The sequence below is a fragment of the Cannabis sativa genome, chromosome 2 (assembly GCF_029168945.1).
Source record: "Cannabis sativa cultivar Pink pepper isolate KNU-18-1 chromosome 2, ASM2916894v1, whole genome shotgun sequence".
In the NCBI taxonomy this organism is placed as follows: domain Eukaryota; kingdom Viridiplantae; phylum Streptophyta; class Magnoliopsida; order Rosales; family Cannabaceae; genus Cannabis; species Cannabis sativa.
The window spans coordinates 91,185,543-91,197,335 of NC_083602.1; the positions used below are offsets into that span (position 1 = coordinate 91,185,543).

Genomic DNA, 11,793 nt, shown 5'->3' on the forward strand with positions numbered 1-11,793 from the left:
AACGAGTAGAATGCAACCGCAAAAAAGTAATTCCAACGATTTTTATAGTTCAAGGGAAATTTTTATAACAGAGAAAAGTTCAGAGAAAAAACTCTTCAAGGGTCATAGGGGGCAAATCTTATTTATATATTGAATTGATAGCAAATTTGAGGTGTCATCTATTTTTCATAGTTAACTGTCAACACGGACTGTTTATGTGTATACTCTTATACACATGTCACGTTTATATTAGTACATATGATATTATTATTTAAAAATTATAAGAAATTTCCAAATTTATAATATTTTTTATTTTTTTAATATTTTATTTTTTATATTTATAATTTTATTTAATTTTAAAATAAAATTTGAAATAAAAATATTAGGCGTACCAATGTAAACATGTCACGTGTAAAATTTGGAAGATTGAGTAGTTTGGAAGGTTTTACTTCTAAAATTTGATCTAAAAAATTAAGTACAAATGAAACGATAGTTTGAAAGGTTTAGCCGCTGAAAACTCTTAATGTTTTTCTCTAATTACACACAAGTGTGTCATTGAACTCCTAATCCAATTAGAAGTAAGGTTCTTAAAAAAATTTACAAACCGCTCAATCCGAATAAATCGCTCAAACTAAATTGAATAAATCGACAAAAAAATACAACCTGAATAACTTTACGAAAAATTTAAACCGCCCAATGAATATATTGGGCAGGTTGAATATTATTTTAACCCGCCCAAATAACCTTAATAAAACGAATAAACCAAATTACATATTTTTTACTAAAATTATCTATAATATAATATAATATATAAATTACGTTTAATAATTAAAATATTTTACATTTAAAGTTTGTATTTTATAATATTTAATTTAAAATTTATAATTAATAATTTTGATTGTATTTAAATATTAAAATTGAAATTTAAAATTTACAAATGAATTCTATTTTTAAAAAAATATTGTTTAATATTTTAATATTTATTTTTTAATATTAATTTAAACTATAATAATTTTAATCATGAAATATCTACGCTACACATTTAGTTTTTCAAATTAATTATTTACACCAAAAACTAACAATAATAAAAAAAATAAAAAATAAAAATGATTTAAACGGCTTAATCAAACCGACAAAAATTATTAGACGGGTTATATTATTTTATTTTTTATTAGACAGATTACAATTTTGATATTTACAACCCGATATTTATATTAAATTATTAAAAAATACCAAATAACCCGAACAAACTTACTCTAGTACACCGGAGAACTGAGAAATTGAGCTGAAATGCTTCAATTCCTAAGTGCCATTCTCAACAAAAGGTTCTAATTTGGTCAGTTTTTTTTTTTTTTGACAAATACTTTTTTTTACTAAAAAGGATCAGCCATAGCCATAGCCATAGCCATAGCCCTTTGGTTCGAGAAGCTTAGCTAAGCATCCATGGAGATGGATGGAGACGGAGATATGGATTCCCTCTTCGAAGGAATGGTGCTTTTCAATCCAATCTCCGAACATCCCTCTCACTCTCACTCCCACTCTGACTCTCACTCTCAATCTCAATCTGAATCTGAATCTGAATCTCACTCTCTCTTCACTGACCTAACCATCCTCTCACCATCTCCATCTGAATCTCCATCTCCATCTCTATCGGAATCTAAATCATTCAATCAAATTCAAATTCAAAATAAAAATAACAGTAATCATAAGAAGAAAAAGAGACCTGCTTTGAGGATTGGATACGCCAGGAATGCTTCTGCTGTTGCTTTTGAAGACAATCCACCAATTTCCGACGATCATCAACATCTTCCGTCTTCGAACGAACCGCCTTGTTCTTCCGTCGATGTCGATTTCGACTTTCGACTGCTTCAAATTAAGAACCAGATCTCGGAAAAGCTTGAATTCGTTCGTCAATTGGCGGCTTCTGTGTCTGCCGACCGGAAAGAAGCTATTGCTAACAGAAGGAAAGCTGCTCAAACGCTACACAGGGCTTCCAACGCTTATGCTGAGCTTGAAACTCGACTCGATGAGGCTTGCAGATCGGAGGATTTTGAGACTGCTGAAACGCTTAGTGAGAGTTTGGCTGCTGCTGAATCTGAAAAACAGACTCTTGTGGCGGCACTTGCTGATGCTGAGGCTCGATGCGATGAGGTTGAATTGAGGATGAAGGAGGTTTTGGCTTCTCAGATTGCTGCTGAGGAAGAATGTGCTTCTCTGCTCCACCAATTCGCTCAGGTAAGTAAATGGTAATGATAATGATAGTGATGATGATACTTGTTTCGACTATTGTATTGGGATTCTTCTTAGTCTTATTTGTTTCCACATGATTATGATTATGATACTTGTATCGATTCTTGTATTGGGATTCTTCTTTTTAGTCTTATTTGTTTCCACAAGATAATGATGATGATGATGATATGATAATGATAATGGTAATTATGATGATGATGATGATACCTGTTTTGATTCTTGATTGGGATACTTATTTGTATGATAATTATATGATTACATATAATGATAATGATGATGATGGTACCTGTTTCGATTCTTGTATTGGGATCCTTTCTTAGTCTTATTTGTGTTTCAACAGGATACCTCAGAAAAAGCAGAATTGGGTTTCAAAACAGCCGAACAAGTCTCCTCGAAGAAATTGGAGGAATGGCAGTGTTCGACGGAATCGTTGGAGCTTAAAAAGATGGAGTTAGAAATCGAGTCAAACATAGTAAATGAAGCTCGGACTATGTTGACTAGTTCAATTGAGAACTCAGTTGAGGATGACCAGAGAGAAAAAGAGTCTCTTTGCAAGAAGAAGAGTGTTCTTTTGGACGAACTTCAGGAGCTACTTGCTCTTGTAAAACAAAAGGAACAAGAAATAGCAGAAACCGATTCTAACATCAAAGCAGTCGAGAACAGGATTGCCCATGTCGTCTCTGGTTTTCAGGAGATGCATTCCAACATCGACTCTAAATTTGGTAACTTGCAGTCTTGTATTTCGGACATAGAATTAGAAAGCAAATCCTTGTGTGAACTGAAGAAGGAAATTGATGATTTCGTCGTGAATGAGCAAGAGAAAGAGAGAAAGTTGAGGGAACTTGGAAACTCTTCCAAGGAGGAAGCTGAGGCATACCATCAAGTCGTTGAGCTTAGAAAAAATCTGATGACTTTTGTTTTGAAGTCTAAGGAAGATAAGGATAGGCTTGCAAAGACTGAGAAGAAGCTTTCTGATGAAGTTCAAATGCTCCATCAAGAGGTTTCGTCTTCAAGATCTTCCCTTCAGGAACTATCTACAAGAAAATCTAGCATCCAACAGGATATAGCATCGTCAAAGCAAAAGATAATTTTCATAGACAAAAGAGTCCCAGAGCTGGAAGTAGAAAAGAAAGTGGCTGCAACTGCAAGAAATTTTAGAGAAGCTGCACGAATAGCAGCTGAGGCAAAATCACTGACGGTTGAGAAGAATGGCATCGAGACTGAGATGGAAAGAGGTTTATTAGAGCTGGAGAAGCTCGAGAAAGAAATTAATGACACTGTTGAGAAACTGGAGGAGACAGAGGTGGTCATTTCCTCCAAGGAAAAAGAGTTAGCCATGGCCAGATTTGAGAGGCTGGTTTTAACGGCGGGATATGCTGAAGCAGAAAGAGCAGTTGCTTTGGAATTCGGAGATGCTGAAGAGGCTAAGCTTCTCCTTGCTGAGAAAGAAGTTGCAGAATCTGAAGCCAAAGATCTTGAGCCAATATATAATTTTAAGGTGGAGGAGTTACCAAATATTCCAAAACACTTCATCTCCATGGAACTTATAGCCAATCTTGGGAAGAAGCAATTAGAGGAATTGGCAGCATCTATTGGTATTTCTCCAAAGGAGTGAAATAATGAGGGCTCTGGTTCTGGCTCTGTTATTAACTCATCATGCATATGTGTAACATAGGTAATATTATATCTCTCTTACTCGTTAATTCTTTTTTCGTTGGGGGGTATTTGGTTTTTGTTTTGATACTTGTTTATGCTTTTTTACCTTTTTTTTTCTTCTTTTATTTGTAATTTTTGGTTGGGATTTTGATCAAATGGAAAGAGCATACGAATTGAAATAATCTACTTAGTTATTATTATATGAGCATTACTATAAGGCACCAGTAATCTCTAGCACCACTTACTGAGTGTTAGACACTATTGAAGTTTTTTAGCATTTATCTTATTATTATATATAGAGAGAGAAAGGAGATTTGCATAGATTTACCAAGTTGACATACTATTCTTCTTGGTAAGCTAAGATACGTATGGAGATAATTTGGTGTGAAATAGGACTTGCTCTTACAACTCCTTAAGGTTAAGAGTTATAGAAATTTGAGTAAGTTAATGAAAGTGTTGCCAATGGTGTTATGAGTAATTGAAGGTAGCAATTCAAACAAGTTATGGGAAAAGCTTTAAGAACCCAACTGATACCATTTTGCCAAGTGTATTTAAAATCAGAAACATCTTCCTCACTTTATTAAAATTTAATGAAAAATACTAAGAAGACCCTTTGGTGCCTCTTAATGAAGACCCTTCTTCAAGAAGAATGTTATGCTGATGCTTCATGTTGAAGGAATATTAGTTCAATATATAATTCCATATCTTATATCCATTAAGTATTTTTTTTTTTTGTACACCATTCTTCATAGTGGATCTTACTGATGGATCCTTTTCAATGCCTTACAATAACCCTTTTCATTGCAGGATTTTGTTGTTTGATTTTCTCTTAGAAAAAAAGAATGACAAAACATTGTGCAGATGAAACAGAAGAATGTTTTTCAGTGAAATGAAACATTGTGCAGATGAGCATTGTTTATGGCTGTAAAGTTCAAGAGCTCTTCTCTAAATAAATAAATAAAGTTCAAGAGCTCTTATCATTTTTCTGAATAAAAAAAAAATTATTCTCAAAAAATATCACAATAAATTAAAAAAAAAAATTGACAACCAAATTGCCAAAAATGAACTCTACACTATTTTTTTCTATTATTTTAGTGAAATGACTATTCTATTTAGAAATAGAAAAAAAAATTATTCTAATGCAATATGAGAAAAAAATTAATAAACTTTTTATCAATTATTTTCATGCATTTTAAATTTGATTCTATTCCATTCCTACTATTATTCCCTTTCTCATTTTTATTAAGCTTAAGAGATTAAGTCAAGGGAAACCTCCTCTTGATCACACTATCTCATCCCCCATAAAGCTATATTCACCAATGACAATGACTAATTTTGGTAGCTCTTCTAATGTTGGCATTGGATCATCCTTAAGTTGGGAGATTCCTCAAAGATTTGGAGAGAATTGGACTTATAAATTTGAGGACAGATTAGTATCAAAGGAACAATATCTATCTTGGTGGTATTAGTATCAAAGGAAAAAAGACAAGTGATTGTGAGGAGTTTAGATACTTGGTACATCCAAACATTATTCAGTTGTACAAACAAGTGATTAAAAACACAATCCAAACCAAACATATTATAATTTTCAATAATTAGTTTTTCCATAAGAACATACACACTTCAATATCCAAACATTAATTATTCAATTGTACATAGAAAAAGAAACAAGAAAGCCACACCCCCACAAAACATAATTATTCCAAGTAACATAAAGAAGTAGAAATCAAACACACACACATTCCAAACATTAGTTATATGCATCCTCCAAATGTTGATTGGTTGTATGCATAGCTCAAAGATTGTCACTTGTTGGTAGATCTGCAATAATAATTCATGACAGAAAATGCAATGAGTAAATAAGAAATCAAAATATCTATAAATATCAAAAAGAACTTGTGAATAAGATAGGTATGCAGTTCCAAAAAATGTACCTCTATTGCATTTGATAAATACTCGAGATGTGATGTTCTTGACTTTATAGAAATCGTCTCCTCCTTCTTCCATCCTTTCTTTGAATTTCTTAGGCATATGAACTATCACCATCTCGTTCAGTGTAGAGATGCTGCTTAATCCATTTGGAACTTTCCTCAATCGGATGCATTTATCGATATGCAGATGGAAAAGCCTGGACAATGCACTCTCCTCCACTTCCCACTCTTTTAAGAAATATAGACGACTAAGCTTAAGAGATTCGAGCCTACGAAAACCTCCTCTTGAGCACACCATCTTATCCCCGATAAAGCTACTTTCACCAATAACAAGGACTCTTAATTCTGGTAGCTTTTCTAATGTTGGCATTGGATCATCGTTAAGTGAGAGTGATTGCAACTCTAACTTCATAAGATTTTTGGAGAATTGGTCGGCTTGAGGTAATCTTACTATATCCGAGTGCAGTCTGAGCTTATAAATGTTAGGACAAGTTAATATCAAAGGAACAATATCTATGCACATGAAGACAGTCCCCAATACTTGTAAAGACAAAAGATGAATGAGTTTGAGAGATTGGGGATTGTGTGAAAATTTGGCGAAATTGCTGTCCACCCGAATTGTTAATTTCTTGAGATTCTTCAGTTGTTGCAGTAAATCATTCAGAACAAGATCCTTGGTACCAATACCTACCAATGTTTGTAAATTTCTCGACTTAGTTGATCTCAAGAATTTACCAATTTTTATCTCAACATCTAAAAAGTATAGATGCCTCAATTGTTCCAACTTGAACATTGAATTTGGTATTTTAGCACTCTTAGTGTATACTCTCAAAGTTTGTAAGCCTTTGAAATTGCCAAAAGAAGATGGAATCTTTTCAATTGCATCAGGACCACTAAATAACCTTAGATGAATAAGATTTCCAATTTCTTTAGGCAACTTTAAGGAACATTTAGCTCCTTTGTTATCAATGATCAAAACTCTAAGCATCAAAAAGCTTTTGCATATGTGTCTCAATGCTCCTTTATCAAACACAATTAATTCACATTGTACAATAAGGCACCTAAGAGAGTCCTTTATATTTTGAACCATAGGAACAAAATCATAATCAACACACTCAGCATTATCGATGGAAACTCTTCTTGCATTTGTTTCTATTGGCTCTTCCCCTCCATTCTCAATCGAGCCAATAAAATGTAAAAACATTTCATCTTTGGCTCGAGGCAATAAGCACAAGTCTCGCATAAGATCATGAATGCAAAATGATTTTATTCTTCCTATCGAGCTCATTTCTTTTACCTGAATCATACTCCTATCCACCAACTCGCTTAACCAATCATAAGCCACTTCCTCCAAAGTGTTCCTAGAATTGTTTCTTATTGATATAAAACCTTCTGCTACGAGCACAAGGCATAAATCTTTTACTTCTATCGTGACATCTTCAGGGTAACGAGCCAAGTACAGAAAACAAGGCTTTAAGTGAGATGGTAACTCGTCGTAACTCAAACCTAACACCCGCGAAACACTACGGTATTTTGAGTCATCATCATGTTGTTCGCCTTCATTTATACACTGCAATATGTTTGTTTTAGTCTGCTCCCAATCAAGTAGGGTGTGTTTCTTGGATAGAACACCAGCAAGCACAATGATAGCTAATGGCAAACCACCACACTTTTCAACCATCTCTAGTGCCAATTCTTTCTTCCTTTCATTATCATTTGAGTCTAAATAAAATGCCAAAAAAAAAAAAGGAAATATAATTAATTCAACTGATGGATTTAACTTGGAGCAAATGAATATTCATATTCTTAATTAAGTAGGCAAATTGAGAGAAAAATACAGGGAAATTGAAAGTACCACAAGCTATTTTTATTTCGTATGTACCAACACATTTAAGTCTTATTTAATTGGAAAATTAATACCAAAATAAGATTTTTTTTTTGATTCAAGCGTTTATATATTACATCATATTTTACCTGGGACTCGAACCCAGGACCTCCAACACTCACACACCCACCTATGGCCACTTGAGCTAGCCCCAAGTGGTTTACCAAAATAAGATTCAAACATTAATTTTAATTTTATTTTGCACATGCGTAACAGACTATTTTGAACTTCACTTTTCAGGACAGTATTCAAAATTTTTCAAAAACAAAAAATATGTCTATTATAATTACAATATACAACGTTATATAATAAAAAAAAAAATAATAATAAAGAAGAGTGGATTAATGTACTTACTTGATGGATGATCCGCCCCAACTGGGAAGTACTTTTTCCGAAACAGCTCCCACCTGTCGTCTTCATCGAGCAAATGAGGTTCATGGATGAGACAACGTCGATCCACATGCAAAGCTACATTCTTTTTGCGAGTAGTGAGTAAGATCTTACTATGTAATGTGTCTCCTTGATTAGTAATAGGGAATGCATTTTTTAGAAGATCCCATGTTGTAGTAGTCCATATATCATCAAGAACCACCAAACATTTCCACTTCATTTGGAAGTCATGAAGCTCCTTAGCTAATTCATCATCACTTAAGCTTTTGATGTGATTTCTTTGTTCATTTGTGGGAGATGTGAAACCAAATAAAATACCTTCCCATACATCGCGTCTATTACATTGCTGAGATATCGAAACCCAAGCATAACAATCAAAATGTCTCTTGATTTTACGATGTTGATAGACCTTTCTTGCAAGAGTAGTTTTGCCCAAACCACCCATACCATAGACCGAAATCACCTTATGCTTATGAGATTTCTCTTTTTCAGTCAAAAGGGCTACCAACTCTTTGATGTCATTGTTGAAGCCAACAACATGATTGTCCACAACATGAGAAGGAACTTTCCTCAACTCATTTTCCAACGAAGAATGGCTTGAAGAAGCTTGATGATCATGATTGTTTAACACTGAAGTCTCTAGTACTCCAATATCTTTTAATTCAGTTGTCCAAGTAGCAATGTTGGATGAGATCTTGTTTATCTTTGATCCAACTTTATGGACATTAACTGAGTGAGCAGGCCAATGAATTAACCAATTAGAATTATTATTATTAGCCACTTGGAAGAGGTAAGTTTCAATAACATCTTCCAAGTCAAGAGATTTTTCTCTCATCAGCTCAACCAAAAGGCCTACTCTCTCATTTCGTCCATCTCTGGCCCAAGCATCGGCTTCTTTCAAGAAAGCGCTCATACATCGAAGCTTGATTTCGGCATTGTTGACTTGTTCTTCAACTCCATGCAAGAATTTAGCTTCTGAAACTACTAACCCTCCCACACTTTTAATTATAGATGAAACAATAGCTTCAGCCATATCTTATCTTTCACTCAAATAATAAGCAATGGCTTTAAATAGGTAAAATTGTATACATAGCTAAATTCAACAATGGCTGCTTCCTAGCTTATACCTCAATTTTATTCCTTTTCTTGCTTTTTGCAAAAGCACCTCTGATTAATTATCTTATTATAATGATAATGCATCATATGTGCTGTAAATACATAGCTTTATATAAAGCTCATCAAAGCACAGAAGTTAATTAATAATTAACCCATGCTATAGTGGACTACTAATTATAATTAGAGTATTGCTATTGAACATTAATGATGTCTAGCGCTTTCTAGAGGTGTCGCCTTGCAATTGGCTAACGATACTCTCTAAAATTTATTATATTAAATTATAAGGACCCCAGACGTTAAAGGGTATTAAACACCACTGGTATCTTTTAACATTTCGGCTATCTTCAAATGTTCCACCAACTACATATGTTATCATATAATATTCTTTCCATTATAATTGCAACACAAAAAAGTAAAATTATTCTTTATTGTTACACTACTTTCTGTACTTAGAAATTAATATATAGTGATTCTCAGGAATGCTTTTGGTTTGTTTTCTTTCAATGAAGTTTCCATTAAAATTAATTCTTTATTGTTACTGTTATTTATTCGATCCTAAATAAAACTTGTTCACATTAATGATATGGTAAGCAAGTCAAGTTGGATCATGCCATATCATCAAGACCTTTCCAAGGGAAGAAGGGGATCTGTCTTCAGGGTGCTTCCAAGGGGGTTCATGTTACACTATGAAAAGGGTTTATTAGTAATTTGTAATTGGTGTGAAAACCTATAAATATGTAATTGTGTAACTATTATTGAATATGGATTGAGAAAATAGAATTTTGGTTCAATTGGGGGATTGGCACTGTCTCAAAGAGTGTATTTCGGAGATATGTAATGTTACTATGTTAGGTAACGGGTCCTCTTCGAGACAGGACAAATCTCTGAAATATACTTTTTGAGACAGTGTTAGTCTCCAATTTGAACCGAAATTCTATTTTCTCAATTCATATTCAATAATAGCTACACAATTATATATTGGGATAAGTTAAAAAATACTTTGTTTTTGTATCCATTAATCAAAAATACTCTCATATTATTTTTTTATTAAAATATACCAACTTTTTTGAGTAGATTGTCTAATATACTCTCACTCTCTACTTAAGTCTAGCATATAATTTACATAATTTAAGGGGTCTAATGGGGACATCATCCATAAACGTGGGTATATCTAAAAAAATATGAAAATAGAGGTAAAAATTAAAACAAGTAAAATAAAGTGGGTATACAATGTAATTTCCTCTTATATATTTATAAGCTTTCACACCAATTGCAAATTTTGTATAGTTGGTAAAGGAAATATTGACAGATTGGGCTTATGATTGCTTCAGAGTAGGCCCGACTCTGGACATAGGTGGGCTAGAAGCCTGTGCATAGGGCCCACCTAGCTTAAGGGTCTTAATAGGGGCCTAAAATTATTATTTATTCTTGTGGATTTTGAGATTGATACCTTGAATAATAAGAGAAATGCTTGTGAGGTATGTGAATATTGCTTTGTGGCTTATTGAGGAAGCCCCTTCTCTTAAGCCCTTCATGAGAGAGGTTTTACAAATGCTTGAAGGAGTTGTTAAATTGAAGATTCCACCATGCCCATATGTCTAGCTTGGCTCGTGTAAAAATACGGGCCTTGTCGAACTAGCTTATATTTTGAAGGTAACGCCTAATCTAAAGGGCTGGCTCAAGGGTGGGGCAGCAGGGGCCCACGCCCAAGGCTCCCACCCAAGCCCAAAAAACCTTTTTATAAAAAGGTTCTATATTTATTTTTTTTAAATGCTATATTTTATATTTTGACTATTATTTATTAAAAAAATATAATTATTTTCTAGATAAATGCTTAATTTATTTTTTAGATGCTTCATTTAATATTTTATTAAGAAAAAAAATCCAATCATATTTTTCAAATGTCATATTTTAGATTTTTACTATGATATATAAAAAAATTCATATGAAAAATGCTTAATTAGATTTTTCGGCCCAAGGCTCCCAATTGGCTTGAAACGTGCTTGCCAATCTGGTCCATGAGTCTGAAATATTCTTGCAGCTTTATCGTGTTTTGGTGCTTTCATTTCATCTCTTGCATTTGGTTTATTGTATTGTGCCCAAACTTATATTTTCTCGTACCGTGTCATATTCGCGCCACCAAACTTGTGCAACAAAACTCACCCGAATGTACAACTCCATCTTTAATAATATAAAAAAATGGAAAACATTTCGTAAATAAATGTAAAAAATCTATTGTGTGAGAATTCAAACATGTAATTACACTCTCCACACCATAAAATCCATAATCATAAATCTATAGTGTGAGAATTCAAACATGTAATTACACTCTCCACACCATAAAATCTATAGTGTGAGAATTCAAACATGCAATTACAATAATCAAACACTACATACAGTCCAGTCCACAAAATGTGGTGTAAGAATTTTCACTTTGATTAAATAAATAATTCAATTTGACTAAGTCCTACACTACAACAATATTCAATTAAACAATGTTCTTAATTGGTGGTCAAGTAAACCTTATAACATGACGTGGCCTTCTTTTAACCACCCAATATGAAAACGACATGAAGAACTCATTAT

At 33.2% G+C, this 11,793-nt stretch overlaps 2 protein-coding genes across 2 annotated transcripts; one reads left to right on the forward strand and one right to left on the reverse strand.

Annotated features, from left to right (window-relative positions):
• The first annotated feature begins 1,237 nt into the window (after positions 1-1,237).
• Positions 1,238-4,085, forward strand: LOC115719495 (uncharacterized). Its single transcript, XM_030648569.2, has 2 exons — positions 1,238-2,214; positions 2,570-4,085. Exons 1-2 carry the CDS (start codon positions 1,423-1,425, stop codon positions 3,842-3,844), a joined length of 2,067 nt encoding a protein of 688 aa, XP_030504429.2. The 5' UTR covers positions 1,238-1,422; the 3' UTR covers positions 3,845-4,085.
• A 1,890-nt stretch (positions 4,086-5,975) lies between these two features.
• Positions 5,976-9,124, reverse strand: LOC133034600 (putative disease resistance protein At1g50180). The gene is made up of 3 exons (XM_061109714.1): positions 8,056-9,124; positions 6,112-7,538; positions 5,976-6,044 (listed from the first exon to the last, which is right to left on the reverse strand). Exons 1-3 carry the CDS (start codon positions 9,122-9,124, stop codon positions 5,976-5,978), a joined length of 2,565 nt encoding a protein of 854 aa, XP_060965697.1.
• Positions 9,125-11,793: the final 2,669 nt, after the last annotated feature.